The following is a 22,962-nucleotide window of genomic DNA, read 5'->3' on the forward strand; positions in this document are numbered from 1 at the left end:
ATGCACCTCTGCCAGCAGTGGAGACGGAGGAAAAGCTGACGTCGCAGCCATATAATCCTGCCCCACCTTCAGCCTACCAGTATTCTCTGTCTCCAGCAGATAGTGGACATGCATTTCCCTTCGGAGGATTGCCTGTGAATAAAAAGAAAAAAGTTGGAAAGGAAATAGAACAAAAGGTCTTTATAGTATCGCTTGCCTCCTGAGGTGATACTGTGTAGTCCCGCCCTCAGAATGCCTCAGTCCTGTAGCCTTGAGTGGTGTGGAGGCTCGGAGGTGAAGGCTTTAACCCTCTCCCCCTGTAGCTGGGACCCGTTCTTCAAAAAAAAAAAAAAAGCACAGAGAAGAATGTAAGCAGGAAAAAGGGGTCTGTAACCTTGGCACTTGGCTGTCCCGCTCACGTCTCTGGGGAGGTCCGTGAGGTGAGGTAGTGCAGGCAAGGCGGGTTGAGTAGCCGTTTTGCTAGGCTCCGCTCTCAAGCTTCTCCCTTTATGGGTGCGAGGTGTGTCTTGTGCTGTGGCTGTTGGTGCGCCATTTGTGCGTCCATTCTTGCCTGTGCGCCCAAGTTGGATGTTCTTTTCTACGCACGTTTTTTGCGTCCTACTTAAGGATCTTTTTTGGTATCCGTATTGGGCGCACAGTATGGGCTCCTAGTTGGAGGTGCAGCTTAAGCACGCATACTTTCGCGCACATTTTTTTTGTGCATCTATTTTTGGATGCAGGTTTTAGGGGCAAAGTGGTAGTCTGGGGTTTTTTGTTGGTTACTAGTACTAACCTTCATTCTTTAGTTCTGTTAACATGGGCTTGGGTACAGGACAATACTGAGGGACTGCAGGTGGCAGTCTTGTATATATGGCAGTGCCCAAAGTTTTTGCTCTCTGACTCCATCTGCTGGTAGGGATACACAACCCACTTCTCTGGACTGATCTGTGGTATTACAGGAATGAAAATCAGCAGGTAAGAACCAATTTTCATTTCCTTGTGGCAATTTGTTCTGCAAGTAGGGTTTCTGAACTGCAGGCCTTGTCTTGCCGGGAGCCATTTCCCAGGTGACTTTAGAGGCCGGGGTACAGCTGCGTACTGTTCCTTCCTTTTTAATGAATGTGTTCACTGATTTTTACTTGAATCAGACCATCTCCCTGCCATCTCTGGACAGAGAGAGAGAGATGTAGAGGAGTATAGTCTGTTGCGACCCTTGGATGTCAAGAGACACAGAGTCAGGTATCTAGAGGTTACTTAGCCTTTGGAAGTAGGATCGCCTGTTTGTCCTTCACAACGGTACTAGATAGGGAGACCCAGCCTTGCGGGCTACAATAGCTCACTGGATTAAGGAGGTAGTCATGGCTGCATACGTGGATACTGGGAAGCCATTATCTAGTCAGGTTAGAGCTCCTTCTACTAGGCTCAGGCAGTGTCAAGGGCAGGTTAGATTGTTGTCTCCCGTCGACATTTGCTGAGCTGTGACGTTTTCCTTATACACCTTTTCCAGGTATTATCGTCTGGATGTTCAGGCCCAGGAGGATGGTGGCCTTTGCACGTGAGGTTTTGAATGGCCCACGGGCAGCCTCCTGCCCTACTTGAGTGTAGCTCGGGTACCTCATATCTTGATGTTTTTCATTGATTTGCTTTTAACAGATTCTGTGTGTGTTATAATTTATTATGGGTGTCTTGTAACCCGCTCCGAACATTGATGGGTGTGGGATATAAATCCCTCTTAAATAAATGCATCCCACTTGTTCTGGATTCATATGATTGCTAAGAAATGAGAAATTACTACTTACCTGATTTCCTTTTCTTTAGGACAGTCAGATGAATCCAGCTTCCTTCCCTTGGCTGCCGAATGATTGCATAATGATCCTCTTGTTTACCTACATGTTACTGGGATTACTGGTTAGTGTCACTCCAGTCCCTAGACTAGTGTTATATTCTTGTCTGAGCTCAGTGTTGGCTGAGTATTGAAATGGTTATCTGTTTTCAATCAAGTTTTTTGCTAGTCTGTCCACAGTTTATTTTGAAGAGAATACTGGCGGGCTGATGTCGTTGCAGGGGTATATATAATGTGACGTCAGTTTGCTCAGTCTCTATCTGCTGGTAGAGATGCATAACCCACTTGTTCTGGATTCATCTGACTGTCCTAAAGAAAAGGAAATTATCAGGTAAGTAGTAATTTCTCAATTGATATTTTGTTCTACCTTTCCATAGGCAGTTTGCTCAGAGCGGAGCATAGAACTTCTTACAATAAACAAAACATCAAAATTATAAATAAGAGACACACAACTTAATTCTCAAAAATAGAATACAGAATAAGAAGAAACCATAAAAATAACTCAAGATCAAGCAAGAAAAACAGCATCTAGAGGCGAATTATACATGTGTAAATGTTTGAATAAAAACCAAGTCTTTAGTTTCCTCCTGAAGATTAACTGGAGCTGAGAGAGAGTGCCTGTTTTATTGGCTGTTAGAAAATGCTTTGGTTCTGAATTTGAAAAAAACAATCATTTGGTTCTCCAGTAAACCATGGCCAGAGGGACTGCCTAGTATTTCTATTGGTGGTGTAACGTCGAACAAATTCGGAACTTAGTCTGTCTTGACCCTTCATTGACTTGGCGGAAGCAACTAAATGGTTCTTTCATCAGGTTATCTTTTATTGATAAATTCAAATTCCGCACTCTGGTTTAGGCATTTGTTCTGACAACTTCTGATTATGGTAACTTTGTATTATGGGATTCCTAAAAATAGTTTTACAGCTTTTGCAAAATTCGGCTGCTAGGTTTGTTTTGAATGCTGCCAGACAAGATCATGTGACCCCTCTGTCTCGGCTTCCCTGGTTGCCTGTAGAACTAAGGGTTAAGTTGAAATTTTAACCCTCATGTTCAAATTGAATCATGGTATGGCTCCTTCATACTTATCAACTAGTTCAAAGAGTATACCCTCAGTAGAGAGTTGCGGACAGTTGATGATAAATTCCTTGAATTGCCTCAGGTACAAAAACTTAGATTGTAAGCCCTCTGGGGATAGAGAAATACCTACAGTACCTGAATGTAAACCGGTGTGATATCTCAATTGAGATGAATGTCGGTATATAAAAAATAATAAATAAATAAATAAAATGTCCATTTTCAGGATACAAGATTAAGAGCTCTCTATTGGGGGCACGGTCCTGTGGAATAGTCAGGATATTAGAGCTTTCTGATTTTAAACTGTTTCAGAAGACTGAAGGTAGCTTTGTTTAGAGAGGCGCTTATGTAATTTTTATGTAATCTTTTTTTGCTTATTTGTTTTATAACATTTTTTTTTTGTAATCTGCTTAGCATGACGTTATAGGCAGAATAGAAATTTTTAAAATAAAATTCTTTCCAGACAAATCTCAAAAGGAAATGTATGAAAGCTTGAGTTGCAAAATAAAAACTGTAAATTTGTTAAATTTCCTCCTGAAGGTTAAATAATCCTTTTCCAGATGAATCTCAGGGGAAATAAATTCCACAGATGCTGTCCACAAGAATGCCCTATTCTGAGACAAACATGACTGCAGAGAAAGACCGTATGGTGCATAGAGTCCACCCATCTATCCAATTAATTTAGCAATATAATTCTCATTGGCAATTCTCAACAGATTGGTAAGACTTGAGCACTGGCACAATTGGATCACCTTAAATTACAGATCTGAAGTCTCCACAAGGAAAACCACAGACCGGTTAGCCTGACCAGTGCCAGGAAAAACAGTGGAAAGTGTTCTAAACATCAAAATCACAGAACATATAGAAAGACATGGTTTAATGGAACAAAGTCAGCATGGCTTTACCCAAGGCATGTCTTTGCCTCACAAATCTTCACTTTTTTGAAGGAGTTAAACGTGGATAAAGGTGAACCTGTAGATGTAGTGTACTTGGATTTTCAGAAGGCATTTGGCAAAGTTCCTCATGAGAGGCTTCTAGGAAAAGTAAAAAGTCATGGGATAGGTGGCGATGTCCTTTCGTGGATTACAAACTGGCTAAAAGACAGGAAACAGAGTAGGATTAAATGGACAATTTTCTCAGTGGAAGGGTGCGGGCAGTGGAGTGCCTCAGGTATCTGTATTGGGACCCTTACTTTTCAATATGTTTATAAATGCTCTGGAAAGAAATACGACAAGTGAGATAATCAAATTTGCAGACGACACAAAATTGTTCAGAGTAGTTAAATCACAAGCAGATTGTGATAAATTGCAGGAAGACCTTGTGAGGCTGGAAAATTGGGCATCAAAATGGCAGATGTAATTTAATGTGGACAAGTGCAAGGTGATGCATATAGGGAAAAATAACCCATGCTATAGTTACACAATGTTAGGTTCCATATTAGGTTCTACTACCCAAGAAAGAGATCTAGGCATCATAGTGGATAACACATTGAAATCGTCAGTTCAGTGTGCTGCGGCAGTCAAAAAAGCAAACAATGTTGGGAATTATTAGAAAGGGAATGGTGAATAAAACGGAAAATGTCGTCATACCTCTGTATCGCTCCATGGTGAAACCGCACCTTGAATACTGTGTACAATTCTGGTCGCCGCATCTCAAAAAAGATATAATTGCGATGGAGAAGGTACGGAGAAGGGTGACCAAAATGATAAAGGGAATGGAACAGCTCCCCTAGGAGGAAAGACTAAAGAGGTTAGGACTTTTCAGCTTGGAGAAGAGACGGCTGAGGGGGGGATATGTTAGAGGTGTTTAAAATCGTGAGAGGTCTAGAACGGGTAGATGTGAAGCGGTTATTTACTCTTTCGGATAGTAGAAAGACTAGGGGGCACTCCATGAAGTTAGCATGTGGCACATTTAAAACTAATCGGAGAAAGTTCTTTTTCACTCAACGCACAATTAAACTCTGGAATTTGTTGCCAGAGGATGTGGTTAGTGCAGTTAGTGTAGCTGTGTTTAAAAAAGGATTGGATAAGTTCTTGGAGGAGAAGTCCATTACCTGCTATTAATTAAGTTGACTTAGATAATAACCGCCGCTATTACTAGCAACGGTAACATGGAATAGACTTAGTTTTTGGGTACTTGCCAGGTTCATATGGCCTGGCTTGGCCTCTGTTGGAAGCAGGATGCTGGGCTTGATGGACCCTTGGTCTGACCCAGTATGGTATGTTCTTATGTTCTTAATAGAGTTGCAAAAAACCAAATAGTCCAGGTCACTACATTGAATAAGCAGGCAACATATAAGTGAATGAATAAATACATAACTTTTAAATTTGAACTTGTCAAATAGGAAGTCAGTGTAGCTTATTTAAAATGGGTGTGATGTGTTTAAAAGTACAAACCATATTGGTCGTCTGCATTTTTAATCAACTGCAGTTTATACATTGATTTCTTTGGTAGATCCATATACAATGAATAAATCAGTAAGAGATAAAATTAAAGCATATGTAATTTTTTTTATCTTTATTAAGCTTTACAAGTTATAAACAAAGTAGTACTTTGAAGAAGTAATAGAGTACAAATTAAGGAAATACAATCCATAGTGAAATAATTTACAAAAAAGACAACATATCAATCACTCATCCATCATAGAGGAAAATGGGGAGGGGGAGTAAAAGAGAACAAAAGTAACATATTAGCAAAAGACATCAAATGCTGGGTAAGAGACCCCATCAATTACAACAGGATCCATAGATATTGTAGCTCTAACATTCAAAAACTCCCGCAGCTGCTCTGGCCTGAAAAAAATTTAGATATTATCCCGCAACTTAATTTATACATTTACAGGGATAAGGCAAGAGGAAACTTGCACCTAACGAAAGAACTTCAGGACACATATTCAAAAAGGCTTTTCGACGTTGCTGAGTAACCCTTGCAAGGTTGGGATATACCCGAACTATATCACCCACTTTGGCATTGGTGTTTTCTAGGTATTCAGTCAAATAAGAAACATTTCCCACATTATTAGACTGTGATGAACTTAGTCTCTGTGGAAGAGACATTATTTTCTTTATTGGAGGAAATCTTTAAGGCTTCAGCCATATATCTTTTAAAGGTAATCAAAGGTAGCTCACCAAGAACCTTAGGGAAATTTAATAAACATAAGTTGAAATGTCTTAGAAAATTTTCCATAGTTTCCAGCCTTCTGGGGGAGGACATATGCTCCCGAATGATTGCAGCATTCGAGGCCTATTTATTTATTTTTATTTATTTAACGCTTTTTATATACCGGCATTCGTAGGACACATCATGTCGGTTCACAAATAACTGAGAAAGGAAATTACAGTGAACGAGGATGGAGGGCTAACTGGGAAATAATTGGATAATATACAAACTGTATAACATATGAAGTACAGGAGAGAGAGTCAACGAGCAGGGATACAACATTGTTGAACGACATGGAAATTACTTATCCATGTTGAAATTAAATGTGCATAAGCAACGATTAAATATGCATAAGCAATGTTAAGGAGACATATGTGTGCACTTATAAACTTAGTATATGAACTTATTTACAGTATAAAGGAGGCCTATACATTTTTAACATCATTCCTCAGTGCCTGAATAGTAGTGGAATGATCTTGAATTTGCTGGTGGTCCCGTGCAACTAAATCCAATTTTTGTGAAAGTTTCCAATCGCCGTGTTTGTTCATTGAAGGAAGAGGACATACCTGCTATTAAGTCCCACAGGGACAAGTGACCACTGCTGGTTTCAAAATCTCCAGCTGAACAACCCTCTCTCCAATTTCTGCAGTGCAAACACTCCTCTCTGATGTAACTGGGGAGGCGGCTCCGCTAACCACACCTCCTGACGCGGAGTCTCCAAACTGCTGGACAGGAGAGGAAGTCTGCACCCAATGAGGCAAACCACAGACAACTCTATCCAACCAAAGAACCCCCAAAGGATCACTTCTCGGTGCCCCAGGACTGTCTGGTGCTTGAGGGAGAGGCCAACAGCAGTGGTCGAGGATCGGGAGTGCTCAATATCTCTCCATGTGCAAGAGCTCCTCTCTCTGCCTCACCAGTGGGGCACAAGGCCCTCGATTTCAAAGTGGGGATTGCATACTCATGAATAAATCGCTGGTCCGTGGGAAAACGGTACAGATGGAAAAACCCTAACTTTCCCCTTCCTCTTAAATGGCATAGTAAAGAGGAAAAAAATTGTTAGAAAATCGTGGAGCAGTGCAGAGTAGCATCCTCTCACATGGGCATCTTGGTTCCACACCCAGAATACATAATTTTTAAATCAGATGCTTCCAGAAATGTATGGAGCAGATTAACTGTCCTAATTTTTGCAAAAGCACATTTTGTTAGTAAGGAAACAGGAGCATTCATATTTAGTTTGCTTGAATTCCATAACTCTGTTCTTAAAGGGAGAGCATATCCTGCTGTTAGGGGCAGTTCTGCTAACCCAGAAGCCTCTGTCTTATTTGAATTTATACTTGGCTTATAACAAAATGGATAAGTATGCATCCTGTATGAGGTGGAATATGGAATTAAACTATTTTTATTTATTTATTTATTTATAACTCTTCTATACCGAAGTTCAAATAACAGAGTTACTTATCACTACGGTTTACATTTCAACCATAAAATAGACTAACAAATAATTGTCTTACAATGAAACAAGGAGGAAATAAACTTGGGTAACTTAAGCAAGGGGAAAAAACAAAGTAACAAAACTAGAAAGAACAGGATTATTGAGGTAGTGGGCCAACTGGGAAAGGGAGGTTGAAAAGTGGGGGTGGGGGGGGGGAGTGAGGGAAGGAAGTTACTGGTGCTTTATAGGAAGACAAATGCATGAATTAAAAGCCTAGGCAGTGAAAAATATGCTTAGGAAAAATATATTTAGGAGGAAAAGCTGGGGAAGAGATGGTCCATGGCGATTGTGGCGGGGACGCGTAGCTTATGGGAAAGCTCTTTATGTGCTCTTAAGTAACTATATATGTTAGTTTAATTATTACATCATCTGTCTCCATAGTTTAGTTAATGCCACAGGCTCAGAGTACATTTATTATCACTTTAAGAATGCACGGAAATAAATTCAACTAAAACAAATGAATATGTGATGTTTTTATTAGACTAAATACATTTCTTGTCTAGTTTTCAAAAGCTAATACTTTCTTCAGGTCAGATTTTAAAATGAGCAAAAGACATCAAAAAGTATAAAATAGTGTGGCTGCAGTAAGTGACTCATAAAAGTCCTAATGATGGCATAAAGGGGAAAGGTTGAGGGAGGTTTGGGTGATCAGAAGGTGACGGGTAATATAATTTTATGATTCATAAAGTGATAGGAAACCTAGGAGTTCTTTGTTGTTTCAACATGTCCATTTTGACTTTAAGTGTTTTGTGTTCCTCTGTTTTTCTTTTGATTATCTTGATCATAAGGTCATTGATATAGTCGTCTGGTTGCAAAAAGTGCTTCCCCACAGTGGTGTTAGCCTAGTCTTCCCTATGGTGTTTGATCTTGTGTTGGTGTGAATTGACTCTTGCCTTTAATATCTGGCATGTTTCATCGATGTAGCATATAGCCAAAACTCTTCAAGAACTGAAAGGCTTTTAAAAAAGGTCATTTATTTTAGCCTATATTCTGAAGGCAAACAGCTGATTCCATGATCTATGTGCTCCCTCCCTTTCTCCACCTTTATTTTGGGATGCGGCAGAAATGTTTTTCAGACCCACATATGCAGCGTCTTGCTTCTCAGCTTGTTTTACATGTTATGTATTCACTCATTTTCCAACAACTCATTGTCAACCACTACTACTAATACTCTCCCTAACAAAGCATTCTTTTTTCCTTTACTTAAAATGTTTGATCTTTTCTTTTAAACAGCATGTGGGTCATCTGGGAATCTTTGTATTCGAGCCATTAGGTTATCAGTGTTGAGGAAAGTAGATTCCTCCTATGTAGCAGGCTGAGTTGGTACTTAATAGGAAGCGTTAACTTTCCATTTCTCCTTTACTGGGTAATGAGTGCTTCAATAAATATAAATCTGTTGTGAATAGCCAAGCTGTGCTTTTAGCTTGATACAGTGTTAGGCATAGGAAGTGGGCCAGAGGTCAGTAATTGTGCAATGTAGAGACTAGCAATTAGTAGCTTGTTGGAAATATCACAGCTATGCAGAAAGGTTTTAATATTAAATATCTGGTAAAGGATAACAGGACGACTATAAGTCATTAGATGTAAATACATGATAAAAGGTGCATCTGCACTAACAGGCCGATACAGTACAGTGCACTCTGGAGCGCACTGTTAACCTGCCATTGGACGCGCGTTTTCCCTTACCCTTATTCAGTAAGGGGCGAAAAGCGCGCGTCCAACCCGCCGAACCTAATAGTGCCCTCAACATGCAAATGCACGTTGATGGCCCTATTAGGTATTTGCGCGCAATTCAGAAAGTAAAATGTGCAGCCAAGCCGCACATTTTACTTTCAGAAATTAGCGCCTACCCAAAGAAAGGCGCTAATTTCTTCCGGCACCGGGAAAGTGCACAGAGAAGCAGTAAAAACTGCTAGTGTCCCTAGCGCCTCCTTTTGCCCGTTTCTACCGCCGGGCCTCATTTAAATACTGTATTGCGCGCACAGGCGAGTGGCCTGTGCGGGCGTTCGCCCACTCTCCCGTGGACTTTACTGAATCGGCCTGTTTTTAAATTCTTGAGGTAGACTTTACATGCCATTTCTGTCTGTTTTATAATTCATTTTTGATAAACAAATACCCAATGATTTTGTGTTTTTATAATTCCATTTTTGTAAATTATTAAAAGGTGTAAATGTGAATTGCGAACTCGGGGGGGGGGGGGGGGGCTATTTTAGAACACTTGTGAGGCTGGTTCATGGGAGAAATTCTCTTGATGTGCACATATCAATAAAGCAGTGATACTTATTGCAATTAACTTGGGTGTAATTTTTATTTTATCTAAGTTAGAAGACCTGGGACCTAGAGGAACCTAACACTCTTTACAGTTCCTGATACAATTTCTTCACTAGATATGCAAGAATTTCACACTGGTGGTAAAGGCAGAGTCTGCTGCACATGTTACAGTTTTATAGGCCTGTGTATGTATCCGTCCAAGCTTGTTTTTTTGAGTCAGAAGTTACCAGCTGTTAATTTATAAAGAGAAGTATTTCAAATCATGAGTTTACTAGAGGTCAGTTTGGCAACTAAGAATTTTTGGAAATGATGTTTTCAATCCAGGAAATGTAGTTTGTTACTCTTGTATAAACACCGTATTGGCCTGCAACACCACATTCCAGTCCCCAGGAGACTATTCCTCCAACAAACCACTTCTTGTGTTTGTTGTGAAAAACCAAAGGTCCACCACTATCCCCAGTACAGGAATCCTTTCCTCCTTCACCACCAGCACATAGCATATTCTTAGTTAGAATAAGTGATTTTCCACTTGCTGATTGCTTGTTCAGATATGAAGCTTTACATTTTTCTTGGTTTGTAACTTCCACCTCCACATACATTAGAGCTTCAGCAGTAGTGTTGTGTTCTGTTGTTCCCCAGCCAGATACAATCCCTATGTCCTCAGCCATCACCTGAAATGTGTTGTCTTTTCCTGGCAAGCAAATTGCCATTATCTTTGTACTTATTGGGACTTTAGCCTTCAGTTTTATTAGTGCAATGTCATTGTTAAAATTGATACCATCATGTATGTATCCCTCATGAATAAAAATTTCTTCTGGCAAGGCTTGAATATAGTTAGTGGCATGTTGCCTCAGTAGACCCATTTTCAGGGTTAGAGAAGAAAGGTCTTGAAAGTCATATATGACATGAGCAGCTGTTAAAACCCAGCTGTCGTATAGAAGAGCACCTCCCCCTAACAAATGTCCACTAATTGTAAGCATAACTTGCCAGGGGAAATCTCCAGGGCTGGCCCTTCTTCCTCCATGGATGCGCTGTATTGGTGTCTTAGTCTTTATGCCGCATTCTAAGGAAATAATTGCAGCAATAAATACAGTTCAGCCAAGTGCAAAAAGTCTGAGTCCAAAAGCATAATAGATTTTCTATCTGTAAAAAGTTGACATTTAAGGAACATTTTTTTGTTCAGACAAGCATTTGATATGTAACGGACTACAGTGCAGAATTATATGGAAATCTATGCCAGTAGTCAGAAAATTTTGAATGTTTGGGGTGTGGTTTTTTTTTGGTCTGCTGGCTCAGAGGTAGTTCAACTGTACCTTTATTTTTACAAATGTAATATTGTACTCTGCTTTGAACATTGGACTAATGCAGGTTATATACTTTTAAAATAAAAATCCTAAAATGATGCTTATATAAAAAGAGAGGATTGTCTCGAATACAAAAATTAACAGGTTAGACAACTGGTAAACTAGCTGTGAACTCTGTTCACTAGCTGCCTTGATTGTTAAAAACAAATCATGCATCAACTGCTACATCCATCCAGTAAGCCTTCATTTGCAGTAGTAAATTGTCTTCTTTTTTCATTTGTATACTGTTCTGTTTTCAATCACAGTGGTTTACTGCACGGTTAAACATAGCTTTCAATAGCTTATATAACATAAAATGCAAAATTAATAAAAGACAATACATATCAAAACATGATTTTTTTTTATGATTCTTTCTCCTTTAGTTACTTAGTTGATTCACTCTCAAATGCTTGGATGAAAAGCCATGTTTGTAGATGGTTTGTTTTTTTTTGTTTTTGTTTTTTTTAATTTAAATTCCTTTTGGACCCAGTTCTATAGGCATGGTGTTACACAGTCTTGGACCTCTTATTGATAATGCTGTCTCTTACCTCAAATGAGTGCTATGCAGTGAGGATAACTCAAACCTTTATTTGCAAACTCACAAGTTGCATTGTGGGACATGAAAGTGCAATGTAGCACTCAGCCAATCTATTTCTTTGGTTCATGATTTTGTAAATTATACATACTTCATAATGGATGTGAAATTTTATTGGTAACCAGTGTAGAGATTTTAGAACTGGGGTAATATGATCATATTCTTTACTTCCTGTGAGTACCCTTGCTGTGGCTTTCTGCAACATCTGCAAGGATCTCATGGTAGAAACAGGAAGTCCTAATAAGAGAATTACAGAAATCCAGGTTTGAGAATATTAACGTTTGTAATGTAGTACAAAAATCCCCTCTGGACAGTAAAGGTTTTAAATGTCTTAACAGCCGTAGTTTATTATAACCATGTATGATCTCATGTTTTCTTTCATTGTTAGGTGCTTCTTCTAAACTTTACAGTTCTCTGTAATGTACAAGTTCAAGCATAAGTGATTTGGGATCTCTTGAAAAGGCACAAGTGAATATTTTTTGCTAAATATTCATTCTTTTCAATTTTTCAGATTACAATTTAAAAAAAATTAAATTATATTCAAGTCTTGTCTTATTGTACTAATTATCTATGCTTAAATCCAAGGGGAAGAGTTGGCAAAGAACTTTTTGCTCAGTTTTTCTCCTGCTTTGGGCCTTAGCTTAATTGGAACTGCTCTCTGGTGGACTCACTGTACTATAAACCTTCATTTGCAACTATTCAGAGTTTATCTATTTTATAATGTATCCCTACCTTCCTCCTCCTATGGTGTAGCCCAGCCCTTACAGTAACATTCAAGACTCTGGTCTTAGGTGCAAAGGTACAATCCACACTTAGTCTGGCCACAAGGTGGTGCTGCTGCCTATACACAATATATGCTCCCTTCAAAACTGGCCTTTGGTAAAGGATCCAGTTCGCTTTCATAAAAGTATACAGCACTATCAGTAAGCTTGGCCCTTTGGAAAATAATATTGAGTGCATTTTCCTCACTGGAATTGATCAATTTGAAATAAAAATAAAATTATGTAAATAGATCACAATAGAATAATTTCCCATTGAAAAGCAGGCTCAATTAGCCATTACTTGTGGGTAACACCATCCAGTAGTACCAAACAGACTCGTTTCTCCAAGCTAGTAAAGCTTTGAACATGAGGGAGTTTCTACATAAGTGTTGCCTCTAGAGTCTCCCAACAAGCACAGCAAAGACACAAGCTCTATTTTCTTTAAAAATTCTAAACTATTTTATTTGATATTTGTATTTGTTTCTTCTAAAGTGCTACAGAAAAAAAAAAGCTTCTAAACAATGAAGTGTGGCCTTCTACCATATCCCGGCAGCAGAAGAAGAAACCACAGTGAGCGATTTTAAGAGTTGTATCTGTGGGAGGATTGTCCCTCATCAATGGCCATGAATTTGTTGATTCCTTAGGCAGGATCATGACCAGAAGAACTGCAGTGCTTGCAGATGGATGGCCTGAGGCTCGCAGAGATCCAAAGCGCTTTAAAATTGAGGAACTGTGCAAATGTTTTCAGTAGTAGGTCTTCATACCGCAGTGCTGTCTAACTGGAAAAGAATTTGAGCAGGAGTTCATCTGACTCCCCCCCCCCCCCCCCCCCCCCCCTGCAAGGTCAAGTTCCGCCAGCAGCCTGGAAGGCGAAGCAGCATCAATTGCTGGAATCATCACAGCCTGTGTCAAAGAATTATAAGCATTCTAAGTATGCACAGTTGATGCAGCCATAATCAATGCCAACTGTTTCTGTGGCGCATTGAGTCACCCAGTGCAATTTCCACAGATGCCAGCAGTGCAATGAGGCTCTCAATGCACAAAATTCTGCACCTATGCATGCAAGCCAGTGGCCTTCAAAAATGATCCTGTGATGCACGGTGCAAGAACCAAAGGTGCAATTCTGATGCTTTGCATTTTGTCTGCCTGTGCCAAACTCCTCGATGCAAGTCCCTAAAGATCCATCTAAGCATGCCAAGGCCCCCAAACATTCTACCCCATTGATGCATCCACCTCAGACTTAGATTTATCAAGCTGCTTTGCCAGCCTTTATACAGGCCATCCTAGATTGGCAGGGGGGGGGGGGTCTGGTTGCCCCTATCACCACCAATAACCAGTGGTGAATGGATTTTAGCTGGAGACTGCAGACCTAGTGACCTCTGTGGTACCACTCACCTACAGGCCGTGCCTACTCATGAAGAAGCATATCCTGTTTTCAGAAAAGGATGTTTCTGCCACTTACACCAGGCCAGCAGACACACAGTGCTGAACCCATTTACCACAGATTCAACTGGAAGTCCAATTGCTTTTCCAACTAGCGATAGAACCAGTTCTACAGTCTTAACATGCCTTGGGGTTCTATTCCCGATACATCCTTATCCCCAAGAAAACTCCCTCAGCACAATCTTACCTTATGTACTGAAGGACAAATGGATGTGTGTCTTTGATCCGAAGGGTGCTCACATACTCGTTTACCCTTTGCATTGGCATTGCCTACGCTTTTAATTGAAAAGTGAATTCTTCCCACTACCAATAGAGTATTCCTGTTTGGCTTCTCATCATCCCTGAGGGTCTTCCCAAAATGTCTCACGGTAGTGGCAGCTCATCTCCATCACCAGGGAATACAAGTCTTCCCATACTTGGAAAACTGGCTCATCAGAGTGAACTCAAGGGACAAAGTATTATATTCTCTGAGCTCAGCTTTAGCTGTGCTACAACACTTAAGTTTTCTGAAACTGTGAAGCCTTCTCAGGCTTAAATTCATTGGGCCTTGCATAAACTCAATTCAGGACAGAACATTCCTGCCTCCTGACTGAGTGAATGCCATGATATTGCTCATCCGCAACATGCTGTCTTCTCACTCGTCTGCAAGGTGGCTTCTAGTAGTTCTTGGATATATAACAGTGGCCATCCATGTGGTTCTGCTGACCCGTCTTCACATCTACCTCCAATGGGGTATATGTTCCCAATGGGATTAGCTAACACAACCTCAATCTCCAGTGCACATCACAACTACAAAATGAGTTGCATTGATTGCTCTTACAAAATAGTTCTTGAGAGATGTCTCCACCAAGGCATAGGGAGTAAATAAACTCTTCAAACACAAGGCTTCTGGACTCTTCAAGATAACTTTAGAAAATTGATCTGATAGAGATATCTGATTACTCAGCTGCTTTCAGCCTTTGCACATCTTCTGGGCAAGAGCATCTTGATTCAAACAGACAACCAAGTTGCCATGCTTTTTGTCACCCAGCAAAGAGGAACAGGACCCATGGCCCTTAAAATCTGGTATTGGATGGAGACAAATTGAGGTGCTTTTCAGGCTATTTATCTGCTGAGCATCTCCCGTACACTGGTAGATCTACTCGGCAAAGTTTTTCAACCGCACAAGTTATTTCTACAGCAGTCAATGGCTAACAAACTGCTCAGCTTAGGTCCACCAATTGTAGATTCCATATTTGCCTAACAGCAAAACACCAAACCTAAATTTTGCTCATTTCTACAAGTGATCATAGGATGGCTCAAGATGTTTTCCTCCTTAACTGGGGACAAAGCCTCATATGCCTTTCCTCCATTACTGCTTTTTGCCAGGACAGTGTAGAGAGTTCTTCAGAACCATATTCTGTTTAATTCTTATAGCCCCTGGCATGGCAAAGGGACAATTGGTATGCATATCTCATAACTTTCCAGCAGTCTTCACATACATATGGGAATTGACCCTGATCTGTTAACACAGGAAGATAGTATATTGTGCCATCCTAACCTTTAGGTCTCAAATTCACAGTTTGGAAGTTGAGCACTCAGTGATAGAGGATCTTCACTTACCTATAGAAATTGTGGACACACTTTCCCTCTTTAGATAACCTTCCACTAAAAGTAATTCCTTCAAATGGCACAAGTATCCCAAATGGTGTCAAAACCCCATGGACCCATTTTCCTGGAGCCTACGCATCTCCTGAAATACCTGCTCCACCTTGCTGGTTTGGGCCTCCCCACCTCATCTGTATGGGTTTAGCTATAGCGGCTTACCATACTCAAGTAGATAGCAAATCAATCTCTACTCATCCATTCTCTTGTCATAAAAGACCTATGGTATGTCACACCCTCAGTACAAAAGCCACCTATTCTGTGGGACTTGAATGTAGTCCTTTTCCAACTAATGAAGCCTTCTTTTTTAACCATTAGAGTCAGTTTTCTAAAATACTTGATATGGAAGTTTAATTCTATTTGCAGTGACTTCAGCTAGAAGTTAGTAAACTCCAAGCTCTCATCTCATCCACTATCATCTGAAATTTCTCCTAAAGATTCTTGGCTCTTCATATCAATCAATCCATCATATTACCTACCTTCTTGCCTAGGCTTCATGGTCTTGAGGGGTAAAAAAAAGCCTTGCATATTCTGGATTGCAAAAGGACCTTAAAGTATTACCAGAAACAAACTCTGCCACATCAGGAAAACTTCCCAACTGTTCATCTCATATGATCCTAATCAACTAAGAATAGTAATTGCCAAACATATATGTTGTCTGGCTGGCTGAGTACATTCATCACTGCTACACCTTAGCAGGACTGCAAATCACAAACTCAGTGAAGGCTCAAATGAGAGCCAGATCTGCTTCTGTTGTGCGTCTTTGGGAATTACCTATTGAAAATATCTGGAAATCTGTAACTTAGTCTTCAGTTCATAACTTTACATCACATCCTGTCATGATAATATCTGACAGTACAGTTGGACAAGCAGTTTTGCAAACTCTGGTCTTGCAGTAGTCCACTCTCCATGATGAAGGCTGGGTTGCTTACTTTAATTCTACACTGCAAATGTGACTTTCCATATGTAATGGCTAATTCAGCTTGCTTATTGATGGAAAAGCAAGGTTATTTATCGTAAATGGTATTTTCCATAGATAGGATGAATTAGGTGTGAAATACCCGCGCGCCTCCCTAGAGAGTAGACTATATAGCTAGATTAACTCTGGTGTGGACTGAGGAGACTCGTGAGGCATCTCCCGCATATGCTGTCAAAGCTCTGTTAGCTTGGAGAGATGAGTACATTCGGTGCCATTGGCTGTCACTCAAATGTAATGGCTAATTCATCCTGCTATCTACAGAAAACAGTTTATGGTGAGCAAACTTGCTATTTTGTCCAGAAAAACATAATAATTATTTATAGGTATGTGATATTCTGCCTTTTCTTAACTTGTGTGGTTATTGGTCTCTTCTGTAACATTTGGAATTTTGCAAAACATTCTTGACAGGAGTAAATTTTAGGGATGTGAATCGGATCCGATATCGGATCCGATTCACATCCGATATCGGATCCGATTCACATCTATAGAGATGTGAATCGGAACCAGAATCGGATCCGATATCGGATCCGATTCACATCCCTAGTAAATTTCTCTATGGTAGTGGTGAAAGCAAAATATCTATTTTGCAGCATGAGAAAATGCTGTGGGCTACATATTTTGTCATTTATGAAGCCAGTGAATTTTGCTGAAATCTTACTGTTGGCTTTTTGATCAAAACAAATTGTGAATTTAGAATACCTAAACATTTTGAAGAGTAATATTAGGAAATAAAAATGACCAAAATTGTCTTAAAAACCAGAGAATTATTATGGTGGTCCTCTTAATTCTAATTCTCTTTCCAGTGGTCTTAATATTTACATGTTTAATAGGGTGTTTTCTACATTTTAAAGAAGAGTTGAATTCTTGTTTCTGAATCAAAATTTAACATGCTCCTTTTGCAAATGGTTTTATAGTGAAAATATGTATAAAGTGGAACATTTCATTCTTTTATTAATGAAACCCAAAAGCACCATCTTTTCAAAAGTGCAAATGAGTGAACATACCCTGCTACCTATCATAAGTTCATATTTTATTTAAATGTTTACCTTGTAAAGCTACTAGAAAAATCCTGTACTAAAATTAGGGTAGGACTTAACCTCTCTTTGAAATTGCAGAAAAAATGGCAGAAAATTGTTCCATTTGATTTTTTTTTTTAAATATATCCAATTTTGCTTAAAGCATATATTAAATATATCAATGCCACATACACAGTGTAAAATAATCAAAAAGGAACCAAAGAAGGTTCACTCACTGTGAAAAACACTTGTGTATATACTAGTGCAAAGCTTTTATATTTTTGGAATATTTTTAAATTTTATGCACCTACACAAACTGTGGAATTCTCTTTATTAAATATAATGAACAAAAAATTTTTGTAGAAGGGTTGGAAGGGTCTCATATAATCGTGTAGGCAACCCTGCCTCATTTGGCATGTTATAATCATAGAACCGCCAACCTCCTCCTTTTTTTTGTTATTTTCTATGCAAATATTGTAAAAAAAACTTCGAAAAATTTCTGTTGTGTTTAAAATTACCCAATGACATCCAGTGCAAAATATACTCAACTGGATACAGAGGATGTGGTTAGTGCAGTTAGTGTAGCTGGGTTCAAAATAGGTTTGGATAAGTTCTTGGAGAAGAAGTCCATTAACGGCTATTAATCAAATTTACTTAGATAATAGCCACTGCTATTAATTGCATCAGTAGCATGGGATCTTCTTAGTGTTTGGGTAATTACCAGGTTCTTGTGGCCTGGTTTGGCCTCTGTTGGAAACAGGATGCTGGGCCTTAAAAACCCTACACTGGCTCCTAACATCCCACCACATATGCTTCAAAATCCTAATCCTACCTTTCAAGACATTCAGGGGTCTTGTGCCACCTGACCTCCTGTATTTTCAAATACCACGGCACCACCGTTGATATTCTGTCAACTATGATCTCTGATCCTTCTCTTGTTGAGAACTAACTCTATTTTTATTACTGTGTATCAGATCTCACAAGTTGTCCATGTCCCAACATGTACATGTTTCGGACGCAAGTGCGTCCTTCCTCAGGGGATGTTCCGGCGAGTGATGTTTGGACCCGCTGTTGAAAACAAAATCAAAATTTTAAATATATAAATATTACTTTCCTTAAGTTGCTTTCCTTAAATGTCTGAAGAGGCTTCTCCGTTGCTTTAGTCGCTTGCCTTCTTGATGCGGTGCCCCGCTCCGATTTCCTGGTATGTCTACTGCATGGTTTGGAGACTTTGCTGATAGCAGTCCTCACTGATGGCAATCCAGATGTCAACTGAACATGGGCTGTGCAGGCTCTTGTTTTATGCAGTGAATTGTATCCTAATGTGGCCAATCAGAATTGCTTTTGTTGTCCTCCTATGGGAAGTGTTTTCATTCGCTAGTCCAACCAATGGTATCGTTTCTCTACGTCTGCTGTGCACGGACTTGATAGAGAACTACCAACCTACTCTCCTTTAAATGTAACTTGTTTGTCGGACCTGGTTGAAAACTACCGGTCCATTTTTACTTAGAGACTAGCTCTTGAATGAATAATACAATCATAAAGCAATTGATGACAAATTCAATTCATCATTCATGCCCTTCGGGTTAGAAGATTTTAAAGTGTAAATCCAAAACAATTCTCGCTGGTTTAATCGAGCTCTTAAATCGCCACCCCGCTGTGGGGTGGGCACTTGTTCAAGCACTGTCCATTTAAGTTCCCGTATGTCATGAGATGCTGATGTTAAATGCTGCACCATGGGGGCTGTCAACTTAGCAGTGGTATACCGGGATTTATGTTCACTCAATCGAATTCGAAGCGGCCGCGTGGTGCGGCTGATGTACAGTTTTGGACAGGGACACACTATTGCATAAATTACATTGTGTGAATTACAGTCTGTGTTGCTCTTACGCCATACTTTATATTGTGTAACTGGATCAATCCATTTTATTCCTATAATACACTGGGAGCACCAACTGCAGTGTCCACATGTTTGATGACCTGTAATAACTTCTGTGGAATTTTCTTGCACTAATTGTGAGTGCACCAGCATGTCTCGGATATTTCTGCCCCTAGCAATGGCAAACATAGGAATTTCTGCAAATTCTTCGTGTAAAGCCAAAACATACCAATGTTTCTTGATAGCTGTTATAATTGCTCCTGTGGCTGTGGATTGTTGCAGGACGCATACCAAGCAGTCAAGTTCCTTTTTCGGTCGATAGACCAACAGTTATTGCCAGTCACTGAACTTGGCTCTTTTGTATGCTTTCTGGATGGTCTTAGACGGGTATCCCCTTGCCTTGAATTTTTCTTTCAGGATATTGGCTTGTACTTCAAATTCTTCATTCGTGGAGCAAATCCTCCTGATCCTGAAAAATTGGCTCACTGGTAAACCCGTTTTAAAATTGTGTGCATGATGGCTGGAGAATCTTAGCAGGTTGTTTCGATCCGTATCCTTCCGATACACAGTGGTGTTTAAAGTGTTCCTAATCTTAGTGATCCTCACGTCCAAAAATGTAATACTGCTTGATGAAACTTGGGCTGTAAATTGTAAATGACTATCAACAGTATTAATCCATGTGAGAAATTTTTGAAGTCGTTGATCTGTACCAATCCAAATGAAGAAAATGTCATCAATAAATCTCAACCAACAGACTATATCTCCCCACCATTCTGATGGTCTTGTATGGCTTTCCTCGAACTCTGCCACATATAGATTGGCTTCAGCAGGTGCTAAGGGTGACCCCATGGGTATGCCATGGATTTGATGGACGAAATCAACCAAACAACCCACACAAATATAGTCTTATTATCTTTAATTAAGAAATGTTTTTAGATATTTTTGAAGTTTTTTAATCACACCTCAGTGTCCCATAATTTAAAATTTTTTTAAAATATTTAACAAGTGTTAGGTGATGCTTCATATAATTTCCAGAACACCAAGCCTTGGTGTCTAGCTCAATTTTTATGGTATAATCATGACCACCACCTTCCACCACTTCAATCTTTTCAAATAATTGTTTAGAAAAAACTTTTTTATATATTTTAAAATTAGTTTCACCTAACCTAATTTCATATTCTATCTTATTGTTAACCCAGTCGATTTTAATAATTTATTAGAAATGGTTAGGAAAAACATATATGAAACACTGTATGTGCAACAAGGAATTCAGGTCGCCAATCGTTTGAAAAACAGAACGTTACTTAGCTTGCGTTTGTATTGCACTCAAAGTCCTTAGAACGGATCTTTTCTGTGGCACTTGCCCCAACGAGGCCCAGTTTCGACAAATCTTCTTCAGGAGAAGCCACTCAAATTATGTCCAAAGTGGTTTAATAGTATAACAATTTCAAGTCCATGACGAGCTCGCCTAGCCGCTGCTCACTCCATTTCCATCTTCAAAAAGATGGCGAACCTGCTCTTTCTTGTCGGCGTCCCTGGTTTAAAGGGACAACCATCACGTGATTATGAACATGGCTAGATGTCAAAAGAACTCCTCCTTCCTGGAACATGCTCATAGGAGGGATGACCAATCAATCAAATCGTTCAGTCCTGTAGGTGCCTCAGTTTTTAATTTAAAAATCCAGTATTGTTCTCTTCGATTCAGAATTGTGCTCAAATCGTCCCATGTAGATTTCATAGTAACCTGTTCGATTATAGTCCTTTTTTTTTTTTTTTTTAATTATATTTATTGCTTTTTAAAGGGGCAACATATACATTTTGCAGGAACACATTATACAGACACACAATGTAATGTCAAAAAGAAAACTTGCAAGATTTACACAAGTATTAACGTTAACATGCTTGACACAAAGAGCAGTGGCTAACAGCCAAGCCTAACAAATACACAGTAACATATCAGAAACCAACTGGCAGCTTCGTTTTATAATAATATGACATCTGTCAACATTACCACCATGCCACTGACCAGGCCAGAACTGCATAGGTAAAAAAGAAGAAAAATAATGGTGCATAGTTATAAATGCATAAATATATACATATACACAGAGCTAAAGACATATTCCCCCAGTCGCCCCCCTCAGCATACTAAATTATTTCGTGTGTGTGTGTGTCAGTGATGATATATAATCAGTCGTAAAAGGTATAGACAATTATATATAGCTATACTAGTTGGCAATATGTACAACTATACAGATTGGCAAGATGAAGTTCTACCCAATCATGTCAAAAGAGAGTAAAAGTAAGGGAGTAAGAGTAAGTTCAAGAGCACGGGCAAGTGACAAATGACAGTGTAACCATGGAATTATGAGGGTAATGGGTTTGCCAGGTGAGATACCAGCTGCATTCTTTAACAGCCCCCCTAGTCCGTCTTAGGTGTCAGATAATCGGCCAATGGCTGCCAAGTTTTATCCATCTCCAGTCTCCTTTTTTCTGAGGACTCTTGACAGCTGGAATATTCGTGTATATAGGCGTACCAACAATTTAAACCAGCGCTCATATCTTGGACCTTCTGTGGATATCCAACATGCTAAAATGGATTTTTTCCCCGTCATGCTCACCTTACTAAGGAACTTTAAACCAGGTTTACTTAGATTAGAAGCCGGTGTCTTGCTTACTCCAAAAAGCCATAACATAGGGTCCATAGGTAATTGTAAAGACATTAACTGATTGCACATAGTGATAATTTGTTCCCAAAAGCTATTGATCACCTCACAGTCCCAAAAATTATGAGTGAATGATCCTACATCCTTTTTGCATTTTAGACACTCTGAGGAGGGCGTTATGCCAGCTTTATGTGCCACATCAGCCGCCAGGTAGAACCGCCTTAAAAACTTGTATTGCAATTCCCTATATAAAATATTTTCAGACCACTCAGATAACTCTGCAAAGCAGTTTCTATATTCTTGATCCGTTAGTTGAAAACTCGACCATTGTTGCCACTTTGAAAATACCTTCCCCGTAATGTCTGGCGCAATAGTGTTATGTAATATTTTACTGTAATTGGCAATCCTGGGTTTCCCAACATTGCTAGCGAACACTATACTGTGTAAGGACCAAAATGACTTACTGAGGCTCAAACCTTTCCCATGCACACGTATAAAGTTCCTCAACTGTGCATAAGCAAAATAATCCGTGGAGGGTAACATATATAGTTTTTGTAGTTCCGGAAAAGTGTAAGGGTTCCCCGTTTCCTTAGAGAGACATTGATAGATCCACACCAGCCCTTTAAGTTTCCATCTATGGAATACGGACCTCGAAGCCGCTGGGGGGAAGAGATCATGGTCACAGATTGACAGAAATGCATTGGGTAGAGTATACATCTGTACCCTCTGACAAAGAAAAGCCCATGCTTTTCGACAGGCCTGTAAAAGAGGTTGTAATCCTACCGATGTCGAAAGAGAAGCCCTCGGCAGCTGGAGTAAA

At 39.6% G+C, this 22,962-nt stretch overlaps 1 protein-coding gene across 3 annotated transcripts in view; it reads right to left on the reverse strand.

The window, feature by feature from the left end:
- Positions 1 to 9,493: 9,493 nt before the first annotated feature.
- MASP2 (mannan binding lectin serine peptidase 2) overlaps positions 9,494 to 22,962 on the reverse strand; it is a 70,001-nt gene continuing 56,532 nt past the window's right edge. The window contains exon 11 of one of the 3 annotated variants that reach the window (XM_029577999.1): positions 9,494 to 10,882. In XM_029577999.1, coding sequence (XP_029433859.1) covers positions 10,110 to 10,882 — 773 coding nt within the window. In that variant the 3' untranslated portion in view covers positions 9,494 to 10,109. Of the gene's footprint in view, positions 10,883 to 11,746; positions 12,172 to 22,962 lie in introns of those variants that run through there. The other 2 variants (XM_029578001.1, XM_029578000.1) reach the window with 2 other exon arrangements.

Source organism: Rhinatrema bivittatum, chromosome 15 (assembly GCF_901001135.1).
Source record: "Rhinatrema bivittatum chromosome 15, aRhiBiv1.1, whole genome shotgun sequence".
NCBI lineage: Eukaryota > Metazoa > Chordata > Amphibia > Gymnophiona > Rhinatrematidae > Rhinatrema > Rhinatrema bivittatum.